The sequence below is a fragment of the Clupea harengus genome, chromosome 11 (genome assembly GCF_900700415.2).
Source record: "Clupea harengus chromosome 11, Ch_v2.0.2, whole genome shotgun sequence".
NCBI lineage: Eukaryota > Metazoa > Chordata > Actinopteri > Clupeiformes > Clupeidae > Clupea > Clupea harengus.
The window spans coordinates 9671338-9694523 of record NC_045162.1 but is presented as its reverse complement, the minus strand read 5'-3'; the positions used below and the strand labels follow the sequence as shown (position 1 = coordinate 9694523).

Genomic DNA, 23186 nt, shown 5'->3' with positions numbered 1-23186 from the left:
TGACACCCTTAAGTCAACATGTCCTGTATAACATCCATTAATCTTAGTCATTTAGACATTTAAAAAAGATTATATCATCCTACACTGAATATGCACACAAATGCTATATCCAAATCAAGTGTCAAAGCAAGAAGATCTCTTATTTTATTTTCATAAGCACCATCAGTGGTAAGTTAATATAGTAGTTCGTATTATTCCTTTATGGCGGGCAATTTGAATCTTGTTCTATGAAATAAACCTAGGACGTAGAAATGTGTTCATCCACAGAGTTTGCTATTGGTCGCCACACTCTTTCCCAAAATTCATGCAGAATTGACCGATCGCGAAACTCCTCCCTAGAACGGCCCTCGTCCAATCATACCTTAGCAACCGCTACTAAGAGAAGAAGGTCCGACAACTTTGAGGTCTGAGCAGCATGGTGAAGCAGTGTGCTTACGGGACTTTTAGATCTGACACAGAGATTAGAGGGATGCGTGGTTTTTTTCCGCATTTCCAAAGCCCAAAACACAAAAGGGAAGGTGCCGGCGGTGGATTAAACAGTGTGGGAGACCCCACTCCCACCTCAATATATCGAAAAACACACATATGTCTGCTCCAAAGTAAATGAAGCTGCTTGCAGCTAGCTATGATAGCTATCTATCTAGCGAACTACGCTATCGCTAGGTATGATAACTAACTGTCTAGTTGAGAGAACATCCCCAAACAGTTATGGTTCATGACAACTTGTATTATTACCACTACAAGTACATAACTAGTCTCTCCAACTAAAGTGTTAATGTTAAAATCAAAATGTTACCGTCAAAATGTTAATGTTACCGTCTGTAAAATTGCACTCTGAGCTATCCTAGCTAGCGATAGCAAACGCCAGCATTGAACAGAACTTTTAACGAACACTTTGTATTTATGCTTGATACAACATTGAACAGAACTTTTAACGAACACTTTGTATTTATGCTGCTGGCGTTTGCTATCTCTGGCCAGGATAGCTCAGCGTGCAATTTTACAGACGTAACATCAACATCGCTAGCTAGGATAGCTCAGCGTGCAATTTTACAGACGTAACATCAACATCGCTAGCTAGGATAGCTCAGTGTGCAATTTTACAGACGGTAACATTAACATTTTGATTTTAACATTAACACTTTAGTTGGAGAGACTAGCTCGAGCTTAACATACTGTATCAATGTTGAACAAAAGGCCATTATGAAGTTGTTTTATTTTAATCTTTGTGGCATTTTGTGAATGGGCAACCTACTCCTGAGTATCCCAAGGTATGCATAAGGCACAACCTGAGAGCAATAACCTGGCGATCTGATACAAAGCCATAGCATTACATCAGGATCATCATTTTACAAGCAAGTTATCACTACAGTGACTGTGAAATACTTTCAGCAACATGCACACACATCCCTTGAACAATAACGTCACTAGCAGCTATCTTGATCCACACTGGTACGTTACTGTACTGTTCTCTAGATTGTCACCATCCTAGCTAGCTAGATCGATAGATACCTCCAGTACCAGAGTGTCTCGCCAGAGACGGAATAAATAATAAGAATAAAGAATCTTTGTAGGTTATTAGCTAGCTTGAAATATTATATACAGATCTTACCCAGTGGTGAAATAACATGACTAGTCTACAAGGTTTGTGCTGGTTGCATTTAATGAAGAGGTCGTGGGGTTTCTCCTTTTTTTTATTGAGACCTGTATACTTTTGCTTCGATTATTGTTGTGTCCACTTCGTTGTTGATCTTAATATTTTGGATATCCTTCCACTGCATATTGCAGTCCCTTTTGCCTTGATCTGGAGGATATCGTGGAGGTATTACTCCAAAAATCATCAATCACACTGACAGCTATAGCGCTTGTCCCCGTACTCGCCATGGGTTTTAGCTTGACAGTTCCGGGAATTGTGTCGGACGTAGCAACAGTAACTAAGGGGGCGGGGCCCTGGCGATCGGTCAATTGGGACACCATGTGACATTTTATAGAATCATGTAGGCCTAAGCTTCTGATACCCCGTTTACACGATGGGAAAACGCATATATTTTCATGCGTTTTGGCCTTTCATTTACACGAAAACGGTGGTTTTATCACGGAAAACGATAATTTCTAAAAACTCCGGCCAAAGTGGAGATTTCTGAAAACTCCGTTTTTGTGTTTGCGTGTGAACTAGGTGAAACGGAGTTTTAGGTTCTCAAACGTCACAGTATGCGACTAAAAATGCATCACATCATGTGAGCGTCCTATTGTTTACAGTTAGTTTGCTTACTGATCATGGATGCTGTTAAGGTAGTGCTCATTTATACGTTAATGCAAACGCCTGTTTGTATTTACAAACACAACTGCTTTTCTATATGGAGGAGCAGAGGCGAAGAACTGCACGGAGGTCAGCAGTCTTTCTACTGCTTTCACTCCCAAGACGTAGGCTACATTGCCTGCCAACGTCGCCACCGACGGTTTTGGATCCGACCAGGGCGAACTGCTGTCTGGTGGGAAAACTTCGAGAAAGAAGTCGTCCTCCCGGACGAATGGCATGAGAACTTCCGAATGTCGCGCTCATCACTACTGTCTCTTTCGGAGTTACTGCATCCCTCCATAGAAGGGCGTATTTATGCGGGCTCATGTAAACAGAAACTTTTTTGAAAACGATGTTGTGTGTACGACGTTATTTTTGAAAACGGAGGGGCAGAAATATTCGTTTCTGTAAATACCCGGCTATGTGTAAATGTGGTCTGAGAGACATTTGGCGTTCACCTCGTACCGACTGAAGCTCAATGGAGAAATGTAAGGGATCTGTTCCGGGTCATGCACAGCTCTATTTTCTGAATTAACGAGATGATAAAACGTTAATTCAGAAACACGGTGCATTTTTTCTCAAGAAAATCCTTTGAGCTTCCGTATTCTTCCAAACACGTTTCACGTGCAATAATAGGCCAATATGCCACTTAATAATCATGGATATCACAAATTCTCACTTTTTAAATTGATGACATTTAAATCCTATCCAGACCGCCTGGCCGTTGGTCTCGATCACCTGCGGTCAAAATTCTTTTTACGTTATCATGCTGTATTGTGCTGCCCCCTAACGTTTTTGTTAGATTGGTGCACAATGTAAACCATGAAATAGATTGACATATACCGTAGTTTACTTGGCAAACTGCAATTTACTACAAGGGAAACACAGAAAAAGAGAAAGGAAGGGGAAACATTATATCAGTCTGACTTTATAAGGCTTCTTGACGGCCTCCATCTCCTATCTCCATTCTTCCCACCAGATGATGATGATGTTGATGATGGCCAGGAGTAATCTGGTGCTAATCGCTGTTTTTGCAGATTGATTCAGCAACCTGGTGAACTCATGCTTCAAAAATTCTGTAGGCCTACGACATTCCGTTCTGTGACTAGATTTGCACACTATTCGCATCTAGTCATATTTAACTATTACCTGGACGGATGAAAAGTATACCTATAAAGTGCTGTTTCAGTAAGCTGTGCTTTATCACATTTCATCATGCTTGTTTCCATGTGCTTCTTTACATTTCTCAACTGTGTTTCAATAGTTTTTTTGTTTTGTTTAGTTGTTTGTTTGTGTTTGATCTGTTTGCTATTCTTGTAATCAGACCTCATCAGTGTAATCTACACAATGTTTCGGTCTCCCGTTCATGAAATTACACTTTAGGTACTGTCCAAGGTACTGAAATTCTTGCGGATTTTTCCACAATTTTCAATTAATTTACAGACTGCTACTTACCGGTTGCCAAGAAACAAGATATAACACTTAAATGCTCTCCTGGCTGTTCTTCCTTTTCTGTCTGATAAGATCAAGGCTATCTTCACAGACCTTTCTAGCATGGAACACATGTCACAACTTAACTAAGGCAATAAAGGACAAGCCCTGGACGGGCAGATACAACTTTGTATCATGATATCAATAGCTTTATGTCAAACCCTATGTCTGTTGAACAGAAAATGTTATTTCAACCATTTCTTACATTCCACATCCTTCCCCTTTCTGTAGGCCTATTTGTTGTTAAATGTTTTTTCTGAAATAGACATCTTTTAATAAAATATTATTCTAAAGAAAAAGAAAATTGTAGCACGTGGAACAACACATGTTTAACAGTTTAGCAGTTGTAATAATGGAGGTTCATTTTTATTTTAATGTATTACTAAACGTTAGAGCCAAGAAACAAATGTGAACAAAGAGAGTGTTTGTGATATAACAACTGATTACAGCACATGATATAATTAAAATATAATATAATTACAGCACATAATACGTCCATTGTCATTTTTGTTACTACTATCATCTTTGTTGAGTCTCCCAACACCAACTATTCCTTGCTCAGAATGCTCACAGGGAAGGCATTACTAGTAGCTCTTGCACTATGGGCTGTATTGTTGAGGAGCCCTCATGACTTTGCTTAGGGGTACACCTTTTTTTAACTCCACTCTAAAATCCTTTTTTCCCTAGTGTGCATGTTTTGAATAGGTTTGTTGGGGGCGCTTTGGGTTAGACAGGTAAGTTCCATGCTCACATCACATCCACAGGTGGTTCACCTGGTTTCTGTTTCATGTGTCATGAAGACAACCTACAGCTAAAGGGGTGATGAAAAACCTGCTCTCACAGCGAGTTAGATCAATGTCCTAATATTTTGAATCTTATAAGTAGTTGACAAAATATGAAATATAAAATTATGATACAGAAATGCAATAAAATAATTAAGGAATGTTTGGAGGTAACATCAGTAACCACGCAATGTTTAAGAAGGTATGTGACAGTGTGACTGATGGTGCAGAGGCGTGAATCTAGTATTATTTGTTATTGCAAATCTTTGAAAGGAAGTGGGCATTGATCTCTAGGAAAGATGAAACACACTGAAAAATTAAGCTGAGTGATACCCTAGGATACCTCTGACCTTAAAGGCCATAATCAGACACCCACATGAACTTACAGCATACTTTTAAGCCACCAGGGGGCACCGTCATTGTCATCATCATCATCATCATCACACTATTGTAATTTTCAACGCAACACCAAGACCATTTATTTATCACGTCTAAATAGTTTAATAATAAGTCCAGTGGCATTTTCAAAAGTTACTTGCTGCACCTTTAAAGTGTTTCTCATTCCTCACATGTTGGAGGTTGAGCCCTCCGGTTCTTTCTCATTCTCTCTCCTTCTCTCAGTGCCTCCCTCTTTCTCCAGGTTCTGAATGTCTAAGGGAAAGACGTCAGGTGAGATCCAGTCTTCTGACCCGATTACAAGCCACAAGCCCCTGTGCTCTTTCCCTTCTTCCTCCTCTTTAATGTCATCTCTTTCTTTCTTCATGCGTTCCTTGTCTGAAGCTGTTCTGAAAGACCTCCTGACTCTGCAGCTTAGGTGGTGTGAAAGACTGATGAAATTGTGTCTTCCTGTGAAGAGTGCGAGGGAAGAGGATAGACAAAGAGAGAGAAGGGAGGGAGAGGAAAAGCAAGGGCACAGAGAGCACAAGAAAGAGGGCAAGCGAGTGAGAAAGAGAGAGGGACAGATTAGCAGAAATGCTCTGCATTCATAGCATGGAGCTGATTTTAAATGGTTCAAAATCAAAGTTCAAAGTCATTACACATCTTTTTTGTGCGTCTTACCATCAGAGATGCTGGTAATTGTCCTTGCCTTCCTCTCTCGACTCTTAAGCCCCAGCATGTGGCAGACATCTGCTCGGAACTCGCGGTTCATGATTTGGTAGATGAAGGGGTTCATCATGCAGTGGGCTTTGGCAAACATGGCGGGGATGAGTGTCAGCACTGGCGACAGGCTGGACACCACCCGGACCACCCGCCTCTCCTGAGTGAAACTGGCACCAGAACTGGATCCAAATGTAGAACTGAACCCGGACCAAGAGCTGGGATACCCCACAGTGGCACCCCACAGACCTGGGGATCCCATTCCGGAGGCTGGACTCTCTGCGGTGGTCGAGTTGAACAGGGAGGGAATGGCGACAAGGCCAGAGAGCCCAGTCACGTTGCTCCCACCACCCATCCCGACTCCGGCCACAGGTACCCCCAGCATCTCCTGCTCCTCCCTGGCCGTCAGGGCCGTGTAGAGGGACACAACGGCGTAGGGAGTCCAGGCTATTAGGAAGCTGGAGCAGACCACAGCAGCGATCTGTGAAGAACAGGGCAAACAGAAGATATGTCAATCGAAATCACTCCAAGAAAACACGTCAATCCAAGAAACAATTACAAATTCTATATTTTTGAGTGAGAGAAAGAAAGGAAAGAAAGGAAGACATCACTTTTGTAAGTTTCAGGTCTTTGCTGCTGTGGGTCCTATTTGTTGATGAAATGGATGCCAAAGTATGTCTTGAGCGATAAACCTGGGAAAATCAACCAAGTTGACCATTAGTGCTAGACTTTACTTTCTTTATTTTGTGCAACTTAAATGTGATTTGAGGTAGATAAACAAAGGTCATATCATCAGGAAATCTATCTATTGTACGACGAGAGACTCCAAACAATCACTATTAAAGCCGGGACAAATACGCATTACGACCACTGGCATCTCACCGTGTAAAATATGGCCAGGTAGGAGGTGATGATGATGAATGTAGGCACACAGAAGCAAAGGGTGAGGATGAGTAAGATGAAGGCTCTGTCATTAAGGGATAGCTTCATCCCCCACCTGCACAGAAACAGAGCAAACGTCATTTCCTCAACATGAGTAAGAATGGCAACACATCATCTTTCTAAATTACATAATTCTTGTCAATGAGTGAGCGTAGAGCGCAGTAATACCAGACCACAGGAGATTAAGTACTAATGTCTTTCAAGTGGTCTGAGTATTAACTGAGCAGTCTTGGGGGGGGGGGGGGGGGGTGATGGGACTACAGTGCTAAATGAGGATGAGGGAGAACAGGGGCATGGGTGGAAGCGAAATCTCATTTCATATTATTAATAATAATAATAATAATGTAGGAATATGTAGCTGCTAGTCCTGTACCAGTTTATGGTGCAGCTGGTCCCAAAGGGTTCTGGGCCATAGCTTCCGAAACCAAAGGCAGGTAAACAGGCCCAGAACACTGTGTAGACCCACACCATTAGAACGGCCATTGAAGCATGCCTCCTCTCAATCCACAGGCCTGAGAAAATAACCAATATAGAGAGAAAACACAAGAAAGACAAAGAAATTATTGAAGAGTAACAGATGGATAGGTACCAATTTATCATGTGACACATCTGGACACACAGTTGAGGAATGGAGGAATAATTTCACCATGCCACACTGACAGAAGAGAGACAGAAACGCGAAAATGATAGTAATGGGATTTGAGAGAAGCCATCTGTAAAGAATCCATTAGAGAATATTTTCGTGCTTGTAGGGAGGTAGTCCAAATGGTGAAATGACTGCAGTGAAATAATACAGACAGGCAGGATGCCTGGTCGCATATTGATCCGTTAGACAGTTACACCCCCACACCACAAGCCACTAGTGTGCTGTAAGCTGTTGAAATATCAGGATAATTAGCCTGTGGGGTAATAGTCTCTCCTCTTACTGCCCCACCCCCCTGCAGTACCCTTTATTAGCACACCCCCCCCCCCCCCAGTCACTCAAACACATAAAGGTGTCAATGATTACAGACAAAAACAGGACACTGCCATGTTTGAATGTGTAGACGTCTGAGCGACACAATAGGCAGGATCATTAAATTCCTCCCTGCTTGACAACCTGTGAGATAAGGACAGGGGGTTCAGAGAAGGTGAAAAGGGGCTGTGGGGTGGAGACGGCGGAAGGGGGAGTTCTGATGGCGTTAAAGAGCCAATCAATAGCTGATCTGAGCAACTCCCAGAGGAAGCTATGTATGGACACAGAGTGAGGTTAAAGACCATCGGGAGTTCACAGCTGACGTGGGTTCGACTATGAGCCACATGCTAAATAATTGTAATCTTAAAAAAATATAGGCTATTTTAGAGATCCTTTCAAAGATCTTGCCTGAGCAGAACAAAAATAACATAACCTGCTTCTAGTGGGCCTATAATAGTAACGATAATGGTAACAACAATAATATATAATTGGACAGATGATGAGCCAAGTACATCAACTGCAGTGCAGACAAAGACACAGAGCCAGACCCAGATGAGAACCGAACAGACTTGGAAAACAGGGAAAGGAGAGACGACACAGAAAGCCAGGACAGGATGCAAACAAGGGAGGATATTGAGATGGAGACTGAGGCATAACCCATGAATACAGATTTACAGATTTATACACATTCAGTTGGGCCTTGCCATCCTATTGTGAAGTGCCCTTTTCTCAGGTCAGAGCAATGGCCCTTCAAAATTCCTGTGCACGTCCCTGCTGGTCAGAATCAATACTCTCCAGGTACCCCAGGGATTTTACCTTTCAACCCTCAAAGTTAATTCAATGTTCAAGTGTTCAGAAGTACCTTCCTCAACATGTAATGTCTGATCATAATAAATTAAAGAATGACATCGGTCAAAACACCATTTACAAGAATCCATTATTTGGATAGTCCAACCATAAATTCTGCTAGCACTCTGATCTCAGTGAAGAAAGCAAAAATGCAGAGATTTAGGGATAGGCTAAAGGTTATGATCACATTGACGTCAAGCTGCTGTAGTGCATTACAGTGCATAAAAGAAGAATAGATACTTTGATTTTGATAGATTTTGAAGATTTTTGTAAAGTGTAACATCCAAAATGTTATATATGTGCTAATGGATGGCTATATAAAGGTGTGAATGGTAAGTATTAAGTTGCTAAGCGTCTCACCGTATCGGAAGCTGCAGATTTTCAAACAGCGGTCCAATGAGATGAGGCAGGTCGTGTGCATGGAACCAATCCCAAACACAAAGCCTTGGATCCCATACAACATGCAGCCAGTCTCTCCAAACATCCAACCATGGGAGAAACTGATCGAGATTTTTTACAAATACACAAGAAAATGTTTATTTGAATGCTTTAAAAAAATATGTCTCATGACAGCTTAGTTTTGTGTTCAATGTAAAAAAAATGCCACAATATGTCTAAAATACATTTACCCCAGGGAATTTACCTAAACAAGCCCATCCTTGCAAATTATTCTTCATGACAAATACACTCAGTTAACTAACGCAACCATCAGAACTGAAAGAAATTAAAGAAATGACTTTTCCGAATGTCCATTCAATCATCCAATCCATCCACCCATACTTTAATCTTTGCATACTATGCAGTCATATACATAGACAGTATGCTTCACTTCTCTTAATCTTGAGTGCAATGAACAGATGATAACCCCATCCACTCTTGCGCTACCTCCACTGGGGATTGGTATTTGGCACACAATTTACATTTCAATAAGTCACCATTTTTTTTCCCAGTGCCTGTGTGGCATACACTACTACACCAAGCACGGGGAAATGGGACGTCCTCTCTCACAAAGCCACTCACCTGGAAATGATGAGGCAAGGGGCCCCCAGGAGGCTGTAGCCGAAATCACAAACAGCCAGGTTGATGGTCATGAGCTCGTGATGCCTCAGCCCCTTCGGCTTGCGAGCCAGAACAAGCAACACCAAGCCATTACCGGCTATGGACACAATGCCTGAGGACACAGGTAACGGATGTTTAATACACCAAAAAATACAACAAATTCAGTGGTATGCAACTAAGAGAGCATTAATTAGTAATTATTCCAGTAAATGCTGCTTTCAATTGACAATTGCTTCAGTAAGGATTGGCCGTCTCAGTTTCAAGATGTGTGTGTGTGTGTGTGCGTGTGTGTGTGTGTGTGCATACTGGGGTGGAGCGGCGGGGGGCCTCCAAGTGTTCTGACAGTATCATCACTTTAATTTGAGCTATGTGGTTTTTAGCTACATATTTAAAAGTATATAACCTTCTGACTTGACCTTTAATGAAGCCAGTATTGAACAGTATTGATCGGTTAAGTCGATGAACAAATCTGTGGCTAAACATTTGTATGATACGGTTCTGATGATGCCATAGAGAAGAGATGAAGGTGCTGAGTCTTATCGAACTGTACTCAAAACTACTTAACACACTAGTCTAACAACAATACGGACTGAGTTAGTGTACTAATACAGTGCAGTGTACTGTAGTACATAAGTGATACAGATGAATTCTCACAGGTTCAAAGGGTCGTCATGACTTCAGCAGGAATCGTGACCATAAACTCAGACGTAAATGGAGCACGAAAAGAAACTTGTAAAAGTTGTTCATTCATGAGTAATTAATAGGTGATCCAGGTAGCGAGGCTCACGAAAGAGACGTCACAGATTAGTTTTGCTCCAGAAGACAGAACCAATGGAAGCAAAGAGCCTGTAATCCTCTACGGCTTAAAGGTGCAAATGTAGTTTTGTGATCTTTTGATGTTGATTGAATTTTTTTTTAGCTTTAAAAATAAAGACCAAAAACAAATACCCAAGACTCTGTTGAGATTGTTATGGTAAGTTGAAAAACATTCTCATGGTGTCATCACAGACAGCCCTGAGACTCCCTGAGTCACTGGGTGCATTTGAATCTAGGGTAAAATGCTATCTCAACAGGGTGTCTAACAGGACAGCGAGGCTTCAAGGACCGTTCGAAACCAACGTTTTTTAGAAGATGCCATCACTGGAAAGTCATGCCTTGTGAGACACCGTTCTATTACAGCAACGAGGCAGCAAGGCAGCAACCTTCTGTTTTGAACACATCCACTGTGTCACTCACCTGTGAGGATCATATAAACAGCCACGCCAAGATCCATGGAGACAGAGAGGCGAGAACGGAAGGGAGGAGAGACCGAGGAGGGGAGGGATAAAGGCGGATCCCCTGTGTTGTTCATACTCAGAGATAAACAGAAGGAGGAGGAAAGAAGAGTGTTTCTGAGAGGGGGATGGATGATGTGAAATAGAAGGAGAGAAAGAGAGGAGGGATGAGAGAGAAAGAACTTTCAGACAAGAAGAAACAGTAGAGTGTAAACTAAAAAGGAACTACAACTAAATAACTAAAAAGGAAGAATTTAGAAGCCTTTGACAATAAGCTGAAGGTACAGTATCTATTTTGATGTTTTGAGATGGCATGCTTTCTCTGATGGTGGAGTTTAGTAGTATAATTTAGCCCTAACCATAACCCACCACGTGCCTTAATGCAACTGGGAAAAAAAACTATGTTGATGTTAAATGAGAATGGATGTAAATATACACCTCTTTAGCATGTCTGAAAATGTGGTAAAGAATCAGTAAAACCAATAAAAAAAATAAAAAACACATCTCAAACTGCTAGTGAACAGTAATGCTTTTATATCTTTCGTAATCCGCACTGTGCTCAACCTGACAAACACGTAACAGCTCAGACTCTGTTAGAAAACCCAGCGGAGCACAGTTCCCAAAACACTCAACACACACACAGCATCTTACCTTCCTCTTGGACAGTGATTTCTTCCTCTCTGTCTTGTCCTCCCCCTCTGAGCGCCTTCGCTCATCAACGGTGTGCTAATCCCAAAAGGAGAGGCAATTAGTTAATCTGTGAGAACTGTGGGAGATTCCCGAGCAGTAAATCAACTGTACTCCCCAGCAATCTGGGAGAATTAACACAAAACAGTTGTGAGCTTTGTCTGACCTCTCTCTCTCTCTCTCTCTCTCTCTCCCCTCTCTCTCTCTCCCTCTCTCGCTTTCTCTCTTTTAAGCTCCCTTGGTCGTAACCCGCCCGTCTCTGCACACAGGAATACATACATTTCAATCAGCTGAGCCTTGGCTTCCATCAGCGAGTGCAAGAAGCTGAAGCATTGATTTAAAGTGGCTGTGTAGCACTCAGCTGTTCCATAGCAAAACAGACCAGGGGAGAGCTGGAGCGAGCGCAAAGGGGTGGGAGGGCTTGGATTTCATTGTCAGTATAATAAAGCAACTGTGTGACAGATGACTAATGACTTGATGATACCACACACACACACACACACACACACACACACACACACACACACACACATGAGAGAGATGCTCTATATGCTGCATGACTGTCAGAGCAACAGTCAGAGGATTAAAGCTTGTTTTAAATGACACCTGCTTTTCCATGACAGCTGTTCAGGTTAAATTCTAGGCACCCACAGCATTCCACCATAAGAGCAGTGGCTGTCTGTATACATGCATATTATGGGCCAATATGACAAACTGCAGCCTGGGGATTAATTTTACTGATAACAGCAGGGGAGGAAAGATGGAGAGAGAGATAAAAACAGAGAGATGAAAGAAGAGAGGGGGACAGAGAATCACGTAAATGTATGTAAAGCAGTATATCTGTGCAACCAAACCAATCTAATCCTAAATCCCTGCTTCATAGAAATAGTCTTTCTCCACACACAAAAACCCAGGCTTTCAAGCATTGCTAATGCGAGCACTGATGTTTACCTGCCAGGTTAATTGATGCTTTATAATTTTACACCCTGTACTGCCTGCTCATGCGTACACAGCCATTCATATTGATCGCTCATCATATTGATTTGCCTTGTTCAGACTCTGGGCTACAGCTAACATCTCATTTTTGCCTATTAGGATAAAGATAATACTATACAAAAAAAACTATTTGCCTCTATTTGAGGTATATTTTCATGAACTACTTTTGGCATTATCTCTTCAAATTAATTGTAACGGGGTGTGGTCATGTGAAGGACAGATAAACACACCTGTCGTTCCCACTAGCCATCCAGGCTATGCACTACTTCTGTGGTCTGGGTTGGAACTCACCACGAATATGTAAGAAAAGCCTTTACAGCCCAACATGGCCTAAATATCACTAAAATACACCAATTAGCATGTTATCAAGCTTGTATCAGTGCCAGCTGGGCTATTAGTTGTGTTTGCAAGGTTTCTGTATGTTTTACAGGTAGGTAACTTGGCAGTTTTAGAACTTTAGATATTTAAATACAATGCAATAAAATGATAACTGATAAATGAACAACCTTTTTCCATATTTAGAAAACAAGCTCTGATTATTTATGCTGATTATTGTCCATGGTTGTTTCAATTTTCTCTGTTGTTCTCTCATACAAGATTACAACAATAATTCAGAATTCAAATTCAGCGCAATTTGAGGAGCCCAGATAAAGAGCTCATATTTGGTGCTTGCCTAATTGAGGCTTGTGAGACAGATGGGTCAATAGTTTTCTAATAGTATAGCCACAGCCTTGACGGCTTCATCCTTAACACCCACCTTCTGCACATGTACATGTAACAAGGGAATCTTTGTTTTCTGTCAATCAATATATCAACGTTTTTGTGACCTTAGAAACCATTATGTATAGGGCGACTCAGAGCCTTGTGGAGATATGGCTCTCTGCATGGCTGTGGGTGTAATTGAGATGTGTTGTCCTGGCCAGCAAACAGGGGTTTGCCTTGTATGTACAACAATGAAACATTGAAAACACAACATTGATTATTGCGAGAATGCTTCAAGGCCGACAATTGTGCTTCTCTGAAGGCATTATAAAAAGAGTCCTTGTAACCTTTGTCATATATCTCTCAGCTCTGGTACACAGGGCTTCACGCCACTCTTGTGTGTGGGATTAGTGCTAAGCATCATCATCAGTGGTTCCATCAAAGTTGCACCTAGTGTCACATCTTTTTTGCCATTGCAGTGGTTTAACAATTTGAAAACTAAGACTACGACCTTTATTTACAGTACAATAAAGGTTTATTTGTTTTGCCTTTATTCTGATAGGCTTGTAAAGAGTGCTGGGACATGAGTGGGAGACAGAAATTAGGTATGGGCTTTAAGAGAACCACAAGAACCAAGAGAACCTTATGGTTCCTGTGTATCCCCTGGACCCGTACATGGTTGGGATGCTACCCCTTGCACCGCCCCCACCTTCACCATTTTGCATATTAATCAGATGTGTTGAACAGAAGATCCATATGAAAGATAACTGTTTAAATATAAAATCTTCCTGAAATCTCGGGCGTCATAATTTACCCAATTATACTGGCCAAGAATATATTTTCTACACTACATAGTTTATACCATAGTAATATTCCGTTTCAAAATTTTTAAGCCAAAATCAGATCATCCAGGCACTTTGGTATATATATATATATATAGAAGAAAAAAAAAAAGAAAAAAGAAAAAAGAAAAAACCACAACAGCACTGGCATGAACTCAATCCAAGGTTTCCAAGTCACAAGGCTGTCAATTAACTCTTTTAAGGACAGTGACATAACAGATGTTTCCAAACATCACACAGCCAATTCAAAGTGGTCAGATTATATTGATTTTAAATTCAGCAACTAAATTGCCCAGAAAAAGCACCGCATCTACCAATAGACAACATTGGTAGACAAGATCGATAGATCTTTGGTCAACCACATTTCACATGTTGGAGGCCCTTAAAACAAGGTTACTAAAGGACATCGTTGAATTCTCAGCTGAGCAACAACTATGAGTAGAGTGAGGTGAAAAATCTTTGCTATAATTCAAATTGCATGGCTTTCACTAGACACTAATTTTAGCTTGAAATAATGCAGTCTACACTGCAAGGGTTTTGCACATCCCTTTGTTCTAGTTCTTATACATGGCTATGCACCAATTGTCTCTTGTGTATTTTGTCATCTATTAATATAGTCTATGGGTCAGTCAGTTAAACAGTATACTGCCTCTTAGCTATAGATTGCGTAATTTTGCAACAAAGGAGAAGGGCTGGAATTCCAGCAAGGCATTTCAGGCAGCGGAGTTACTCCATCTGGCATGTACTTTGGGCATTGCAAATTAATTCAATATAAAATGCGTAACCAAAAATAAAAACACAGAGAAGGTGAATTCTCACAAACCGAGGACTTTTATTTTCTCTCCAAGTCTGCAGCACGTCCATGCAAACAGACCCGAAGCCATTCTGCTCCAGCTCACATTAGAACAGAACAGGGCCTTTCCAGTACAAAAATGAAGTTGGTCACCAGATTCAGAATGCTGCCGCTCTTCTTCCTCCCCCTCGTCAGACACACGAGCAGAAATATCCACTCATCCAACTGGGGGTGGGGGGGTGGTGGGGGAGCAGGTCAGTATATGTAAAGTGCAAGGTTAACTCTATTCCTTGGTGGCCATGTGCGACATCAGGTCGATGACGCGGTTGCTGTACCCAAACTCATTGTCATACCTGCAGAGGAAGAAGAAAGCAATTGGTGACTAACATGTTAGCCATCCCCTGGACCCGTACATGCTTTGGCTGCTGTTACCAACCAATAAATGAACAAGAAAACTTGTACATAATTTGTTGATACCCAACTAATAATGATAAAAATGCACTGAGGCGCTGTCTCAACTGTGGCCATTATTCTGCCCCTGGGCGCCCCCACCCCATCTTTCCACACCCTGCAGACCAGACTGAATGAGTCATTGGCAGACTTGATTAGCTGAGCCACCCTGGATTTGATGAATCAAGAGTGTTCAAATTAAAGAACTTCGAATAAGGTGTACTTAGAGCAAAGGGGGGGGGGGGTGCCTAAAGGGCTTGTGAGGACAAAGTATGGGCGTACCATGTGACCAGCTTGACAAAGTGGTCGTTAAGTGCAATACCAGCGCCAGCGTCAAAGATGGAGGAGCGGGTATCGCCATTGAAATCTGAGGACACCACCTGTGAACACAAGGACGAAGAGGAAGAAAAACATTAGGTGAGCCACCGTAAGTCCACAAAACATCACTAAAATGATTACACAGGACAGACTTCCCTGAAACATCCAATTTGGGCCAATTGAAAGCATACAGAAGTACAAGAGCATAGTTCGGAGAGGTTCATCTCTCGTGTAACACATCTCTAGACCAAGGTCATGAGCTCAGTTAGAAGAAAGGATGGCAATATCTACTCGTCCTGTGATTAGGCAATGCCTCACAACAAGAGATGGGGACAGACAAAATGAAGACAGCCACAAACACTCAGATTAGATGCACACCTGGTGCTCAGTGTATCCCAGGAAGCCCTTCATGGGTCCATCAGCTGCAGCCTTCACCACCTTCTTAATGGCATCATACGTAGCCTGTCACGCACAGAGAAAACAAAAAACACCGATGAGACATTAAGTCGCAGAGCTTGTGAGGAAGAATAGCAGTCCACAAATATGTTCATAAAAATACATGTGTGTGTGAACATTACAAGGCATGACTGGCCAACTCACAGGTTTCTCCAGACGGACAGTCAGGTCGACCACTGACACGTTGGGAGTGGGGACACGGAAGGCCATACCAGTAATCTTACTGAAGGAAGAAAAGAAAGAAAACATTTTTAACACGGACAAACTGAAATCAACATCCTTGACTGGGGTATTATTGAAAAGGTGGTCAATTCGCTCTTGCACCAAATGTTTATGATTGTTATGTACTTGAAACGGAGTTTAGTCTAGTCTATAAGTCCCTTTGTATAAAGGAGAAGACATCAAATGAGGTATTGTGCATGTACGCCTTCTGATCATTAATCACTGTCCACACAAACACAATTTAGGTCCAGTGCCGTGTCCTCTGCGATGGAAGCAGAAGTGACTGGCGATAGGCGCTCACCCATTAAGCTCAGGGATGACTTTGCCCACAGCCTTGGCGGCACCGGTGGAGGCGGGGATGATGTTCTGGCTGGCACCACGGCCATCTCTCCACAACTTGCCGGATGGGCCATCCACTGTCTTCTGGGTGGCTGTGACGGCATGAACTGTGCTCTGGAGAGAGAGGAACGAAGGGAGGGAGAGAGGGGAGGGTGGATGGGGGGAGGATGATTGAAATGATGCATGACCCCTTTCGAGGGACATTATGAAAAAGCTTTTTGGTGAGATTGGAGTCTTTATTTAATACCATACCATCAGGCCTTCAATGATGACGAAGTTGTCATGAATGACCTTGGCAAGGGGAGCCAGACAGTTGGTTGTGCAGGAAGCATTGCTGTGGGAGGATGACATTTTTCCATGAGTGGGAAAGAAGCAATCTAAAAATGGGCTTTAGCGAGACTGGCATGCTGGAAAAGGCAGCGTCAGGAGAAGAGACAAGCAGCTCACCTGACAACCTTGAGGGAGTTGACGTATTTCTCGTGGTTGACGCCCATGACAAACATGGGGGCATCAGCGCTGGGGGCAGAGATGATGACCCTCTTAGCGCCACCCTTCAAGTGAAGCTGAATAAATAAAAAAAACAGATAAACACTAAGGGCGAGTTACAGACAAATAGCAACTCCACACATCAACAAATGCTAGTTATTGGTTATGGCAAACACTGCATATTGTAATGATTAAAACTGGATTAAAGGCATCTATTAAATTCCAGTACAAACAGCGCCTGGTTAAGAGGGCTACATACGGATGCTTTCTCAATGGTGGTGAAAACTCCAGTGGATTCAACGACATAGGTTGCTCCAGCATCAGCCCACTTGATGTTGGCTGGGTCTCTCCTGCAAGAGAAAAGTCATGTATAAGCATGTGACCCTCAATATGGATCTGGAGCTCTAGTACTCTATGAAAGTGCATGTGTGTGTGCGCGCGTGCATGTGTGGTGACAGAAGCACTCACTCGGCAGACACTATGATTTTATGGCCATCAATCACCAGGTGTCCTCCCTCAGCCTTCACCTCTCCATGGAAACGACCGTGGGTGGAGTCATACTTGAACATGTACACCTGGACAGGTAGAAGAGGAGCACACAGATAATCAGTGCTCTAGAGTCTGAGCTGTGATTGAGTGTTAGGTGTGTTCATGTAGACAGACTTGTAATATGTGCAGTACTCGCCATGTAATCCAGGTCAATGAAAGGATCATTGATGGCCACGATCTCGACTTTCTTGGACTGGAAAGCTGCACGAGTGACCAGACGGCCGATACGACCAAAACTGAAACGTGATGAACACTCATGTTAGCTAAAGTTCTGCGTTCAGATAATATTCATCAAGCCATTTTGTTTTCACCAACTCACAAGGAACTTCCTTTGACTGCCGCTTCAAATATACAATGTCCTAAAGATTACAATGACTTGTGTTCACAATTTGAGCAGCCATAACACTTCAACATGTGACTTCCATTTGACCCAGTTGTGCAGAGAAGCGCATTTAAAATGAAGGGCAATGAGCCCAAACGTTTTATGATTTGCATTTGCCTAGTCAGCCAGCAGAGGGCGCAAGACACAGGCCTCATGCTGAAGCCACTTGAAAGTGGCCTTTTTCCCCAAGGCCTGCTGAACTTTGGCATGGCCTATAAAGAGGATATTGCAGCCTTGCCAATATATATAGTGCCAGTTACAAACAGCTCTGCTCAGATTACAACATTTGGAGGCGTCACTGAAAGGCATGTATCTACTGTACAGTAAATGTGTGTACAGTGCAAGTGTGCATGTGTTCTGTACATGCACTGTAATAAGGAAAATTGACTAAAGTGTTGAATGTCAGTATGGCTTCTTAATTAATCATTTTTTTTTAAAGTACCATCCTTGAACACCTTGGCCCTGAAATCCTTAAGACTCAGATTCTTCAACTATATGCAAACAGCTAATTTGTTTTTTCTAAAATTATGACTACTATTTATTTACTCCCCTCACAAAATACACACATCCAGTAGTTCAGCTGTCAGGTGCTATTGAGAAAGTGTAAAGTCCTGTCGTGAAGAAATCCTGGACTGCTGGACCAAAGTGAAGTTACTGTTTAACTACAATTTCCAGGGAACGGACACAACGAGTTTTGACCTACTCTGAAAAGTCACCAGACTTGCCTGCATCACGACTGGCATCAGATTAAAGGATAATTTCTATACCCACTCTAACCACTCATGGTACAACAGAAATTAACGCAATGTGCAGCTACTATGCATCTACACAGATGAGACCATTGAGTACATCTTTATTTAATTTTTTTTAAATCACATATCCAAGGTAGAAGTAGTCTACATCCCATTTGTCATCGGGGTCATGGCATATTATCCCATAAAGATATCGTATTTGAAAACAGGCAGTAAAAACTACTCCTACAGCACTAGCAAAGACAACGGGAAAAAATGACTTTCCAGAAGTCCTGCTTCTAATGTTCAGATGTAGCCTACTCCGTCAAAGCATATAGCGTGGGATTGTTTAACGCGAGGAGAATAACACCAGAGTCAAATCAGAAGGTGAACTTTGACAGGAGTTGCAAAGGGTCCGCAGGAGATAACGCAACTCGTTTTTCAGCGTCACCCTGACGACATTGAGCACGCTTAGCAAATAGTGGGAGTCAAACGGGCAGACACTCCCTCTAAGGTTTTAACCAACTAGCTACCACCAACAAAGCTTTAGGAGAAATTGTCAGGTGTTTCAAGCCATGATTATAGCGTCTGTGGTGGAAGCATGATAAACTGGTGAACTAAGGTCTGAACCACACAAGTCAAAGTAGCCGACAATGGATGAGATTCCATTATAGCAAGCCTAATCTACTTTATGCGCTGAATTGGCCTACTATGTAGATAGGCTTAACAAAAACTAACAATATGGTTGTACTCACCCGTTAACACCAACTTTAACCATATTTGCTGTCTGGGACGTGTCCTCTGAAGAGACAAGAAAGTTAGTTATTAAACGGAAATGGACCTTCTTTATGACATCAACCGGGCAGCACAATCTTCAAAGAGCACAAAGTACACAGGGCTGTGATAAGACCGGCTAATGTATAGCTTGCTGACATCAAATCGATGATTGAGGCAATGAGGCTTTTCCAATAACTTGTCAATTATGCTATTAAGCGAATGTCTGAATGTAAGCGTGTGTTAAAGACAGTAGCCTACACAAATCCTCCATATTTTCACTGACAGATTAATTGCCAGAAACTAATATCAAGACCAATTCGATTATATGACACATAGAAGCCACTGAAGCAAAGGTAGACCAATGCACTGTAATGCGGACAACTCATGCATGCAGACAAAAAGTTCACTCAAGAGAGAGCATTAGCCTACATACTTTCTTGGTTGAGCTGTAAAGTAGTTTAAGGGAAAGTTACCGTGGGTGTGCGATTCCTCTGCTCGTTGAAACACCTGCAGTGTGAGTGGAGAGGACAAGTGGACCCGTTTGAATTTATAAGGCGTCTGGTTAACGCCCCCTTTGGTTACCCCGCCCCTTCAAAATGTCAAGGTCGCAGAATTATTTTACTCCAGTCTATGACGTTAAGTGAATTTGCCTTCATCCAACGAGATACATGCATGGCCTCTGCATGTAAGATTTTGATAACCTGGTAATAAAAATGTGAGTGGTGCACTATGAATAGGGAACACCGGGGACAGTAACATGCTTAATTTCTCAACCCGTGTCAGACGTAATCTGATGAAACTCACAGACAACACGTGTGATGGCATCAGGGTGCTACATTTAATTTGCAATTCATTCAATCAAAATTTCAGCTTGTCTCAATCTCTATCCAAAATCAGATAGATATAGTTTGTTGGGGCAAATTTGTAACCTAAAAGTTTTGCGCAAGATCTTCACTGCACAATTGATGCGTTGAACAGGGGGTTGTGATCAGTGACTTCCGATCTATATGTTAGTATAATTATTAGCTGCATACAATGTGTTATATTAATTATTTGTATTAGGGCTGTCAACAGATTAAACAACATTAACTAATTAATCTCACATTTTGAAATTCATTAATCTAGATTAATCGCGATTAAAAGTTTGTTTGTCTGTTTTTTTTTTTTTTACTTCCAATGAAAAATATCTCAATTTCCATACATTGTCAATCAAATGAGCTGTGACACCCAGGTAATTGTCATTGATGACTGATGTCCAGTGGTCACCAGTAAGGGTGACGGTGGCAGCTTGCTCGAGGAGCTGAATTTTTCGTGCTCTCTCGCCGTCATAAAAGGAATGTATGCGAGACACAATGGTGCCCCTCGACGGTAAATCGTAAGAGTTGTCTCCTGAAGCAATTCGAATCACCTCAGTCAGCCCAACGTCCTTAACTATGTTGATGGTCCGACAGTCACCGGCAACCCAAACTGCTAAAGCGTTGGTAACCTTTTCACGGACTGGTCTAGTTATTTTACTAGAGAAGTCGTAGAGTGTGGGTTGGCGACCATCTAACCTGGGACTGCTTTCTGTCGGGTGCTTTGCATTAAGGTGATAACTTAAAGACGAGCTGCTTCTGTGATAGCTAAATTCAATTTGACAAATGCTACATAGAACTTTAGTTTTGTCGATTGTTCCGTAATTTTGCCTATTAAACAGAAACTTTCCGCCCAACAGTCCCTCAGCTCTCTCCATCTTCAACTACCGCAGTGGTTCTCAAACTTTTTCTGTCATTCCCCACTTTAAACAAGGGGGGCTTTTGGTAGGCCAAGCCCCCTACTTAATTTGCCCGAGGGGACACAAGTTCAAGTCTGGCCTGATGTAATTTCCCAATCCTCTCCCCACCTCTTCTCCGCATCGCTTCCTGTCATAACTTCATAACTATCCAAATAAAGGCATTAAAAAAAATTGCATTAAAATATTTTATCGCGTTAATCGCGGCCGCATTAATCGCATAGATTAACGCGTTAACGCTGACAGCCCTAATTTGTATTAAATATTAGGACAGGTGGGGACAATTGTAATATATATGCAATCTGTTGCAAATAGTAAACGATGCTAGCAAGTGAAATAGGCTAACCACTTTTGCGAAAATGTGACACCCTTGGTTTGTAAGCAACTCATTGGGATTTTAAAAACAAATGCTGTAAAGACTACAACTTGCAAATACAAATCAAGTATCCACTTTTTGGTTTAAATAATACATGGCTGTTGCCGTATGTTTTACTTCATCCCTTCAAACTGGCACTCATCTGCATCTATATGTAGATTAGAAGAAAAAGGTAGGCACATGTGTTTTTGAATTAGTGAAGTAAATATAGAGACGAGAGGTGTATGCAACATATAAGTGTTTATAGCCTATGTCGAATTGAAAGCAGTCACTTTTGCCACATTTTTGCTAAAAGGCAAAGCAAGATGTGTTAAAACTGTGCCTGGTCTCTCCTAATGTCCACTCTGGCAGGCAGGCCCCACTGGACACATAGTCATGTGATCCAGCTGTGACAAGTTAGATTGCTGCATCTCAAAAAGCCCTTTGTTACAGGTCTCATATGGCCAGATGTGCAAACTTTTACCTTTTGAACATTTCTCAGACATGGGCTTTAGAGACATCTGCAACGAGTGGGAATTGTGGGTAATTTTTAAGAAGAAGTCCTTAGAGAGAGAAACTGGTATCTGTGCAGACCCCAGCCTGACCTTCTCTTCAGCCCAGACGCCGTCAGCCTGCAGGGGATCAAATCGCTGTTCTTCCTGGGGATGACATTTGCTGCAAAGACCATGACCCTTAACTTTTACTCTTTCCTCCCTTGTTCCCCTCCTCCTTGCTCGGCTCCTGGGCGAGAGTGAGTAGGCATATCAGGGCCTGTGCTTGAGGATCTGTAGTGTGTTACTGGTCTGCAGGCTCTTTTCATCTGGCCATCATATATATGTATTCACTTTACACCACACACACACATACATACACACACACCGTCATACTTTTTGAGAAATGGGTGTTGGCCTCAGAAAAGGTGACTCTGGTTTATGAAAGGATCATTTTGAGGAGTTAACAGTACTGTAGTCAGCATTTTTCAACTTCAACTGGCAATCTAACAACACTTTGCTGCACACTATATATAAACCTGCATGCATTTTTTTTCCAAATGCCATGTCTATTCCCATCTGCTGCAACAGAGACTCACACTCTTGTGCTGATACCAGACAGATTGAAACTACAGAGTAAACCCAAACGTTTCTAAGCACTACTCCAACTCGAATCACTGTCTGTGACTGACTCTGTGCAGAAGAGAACCTGGTGCTGAACATAACAGGGGGTACACAGTGAACGGGGTAAAACCCAGACGTTTCTGATCACTGCTCAGCCTCTGTGGCTGCTGAAGTGTGTATCAACTCCAGTGAAGTTAAGAATGCTTGTCATAAACGCACGTTAGCCCTCACATGCTTGAACTGTCATGACACTTCTGTCACCCCGGATAGCTTAAGGTCAAAGTGTTTAAGAAAAGGTCAATCTGTGGGTGAATATATCTGTGTGTGTGTGTGTGTGTGTGTGTGTGTGTGTGTGTCTGAGTGTGAGTGTGCACATGTGTGTGTGTGTGTGTCTGAGTGTGAGTGTGCACATGTGAGTGTGTGTGTGTGTGTGTGTGTACAAATACACACGGCATAATCATTTTCT

The 23186-nt window shown here is 42.1% G+C and overlaps 2 protein-coding genes across 2 annotated transcripts; both read right to left on the bottom strand.

Moving 5' to 3' along the window:
- Positions 1 to 5605: 5605 nt before the first annotated feature.
- On the bottom strand, positions 5606 to 11818 carry opn9 (opsin 9). Its single transcript, XM_031576092.2, has 7 exons — positions 10712 to 11818; positions 9437 to 9587; positions 8777 to 8916; positions 6986 to 7124; positions 6553 to 6667; positions 6282 to 6362; positions 5606 to 6151 (listed from the first exon to the last, which is right to left on the bottom strand). The coding sequence occupies exons 1-7, from the start codon at positions 10824 to 10826 to the stop codon at positions 5606 to 5608; spliced, it is 1287 nt and encodes a 428-aa protein (XP_031431952.1). The 5' UTR covers positions 10827 to 11818.
- Positions 11819 to 14788: 2970 nt separating this feature from the next.
- On the bottom strand, positions 14789 to 20019 carry gapdh (glyceraldehyde-3-phosphate dehydrogenase). The gene is made up of 12 exons (XM_012829174.2): positions 19953 to 20019; positions 19458 to 19503; positions 17726 to 17825; positions 17509 to 17615; positions 17300 to 17390; positions 17002 to 17117; positions 16807 to 16888; positions 16517 to 16668; positions 16138 to 16216; positions 15916 to 15999; positions 15502 to 15599; positions 14789 to 15122 (listed from the first exon to the last, which is right to left on the bottom strand). The coding sequence occupies exons 2-12, from the start codon at positions 19478 to 19480 to the stop codon at positions 15053 to 15055; spliced, it is 1002 nt and encodes a 333-aa protein (XP_012684628.1). The 5' UTR covers positions 19481 to 19503; positions 19953 to 20019; the 3' UTR covers positions 14789 to 15052.
- Between the last annotated feature and the right edge of the window lie 3167 nt (positions 20020 to 23186).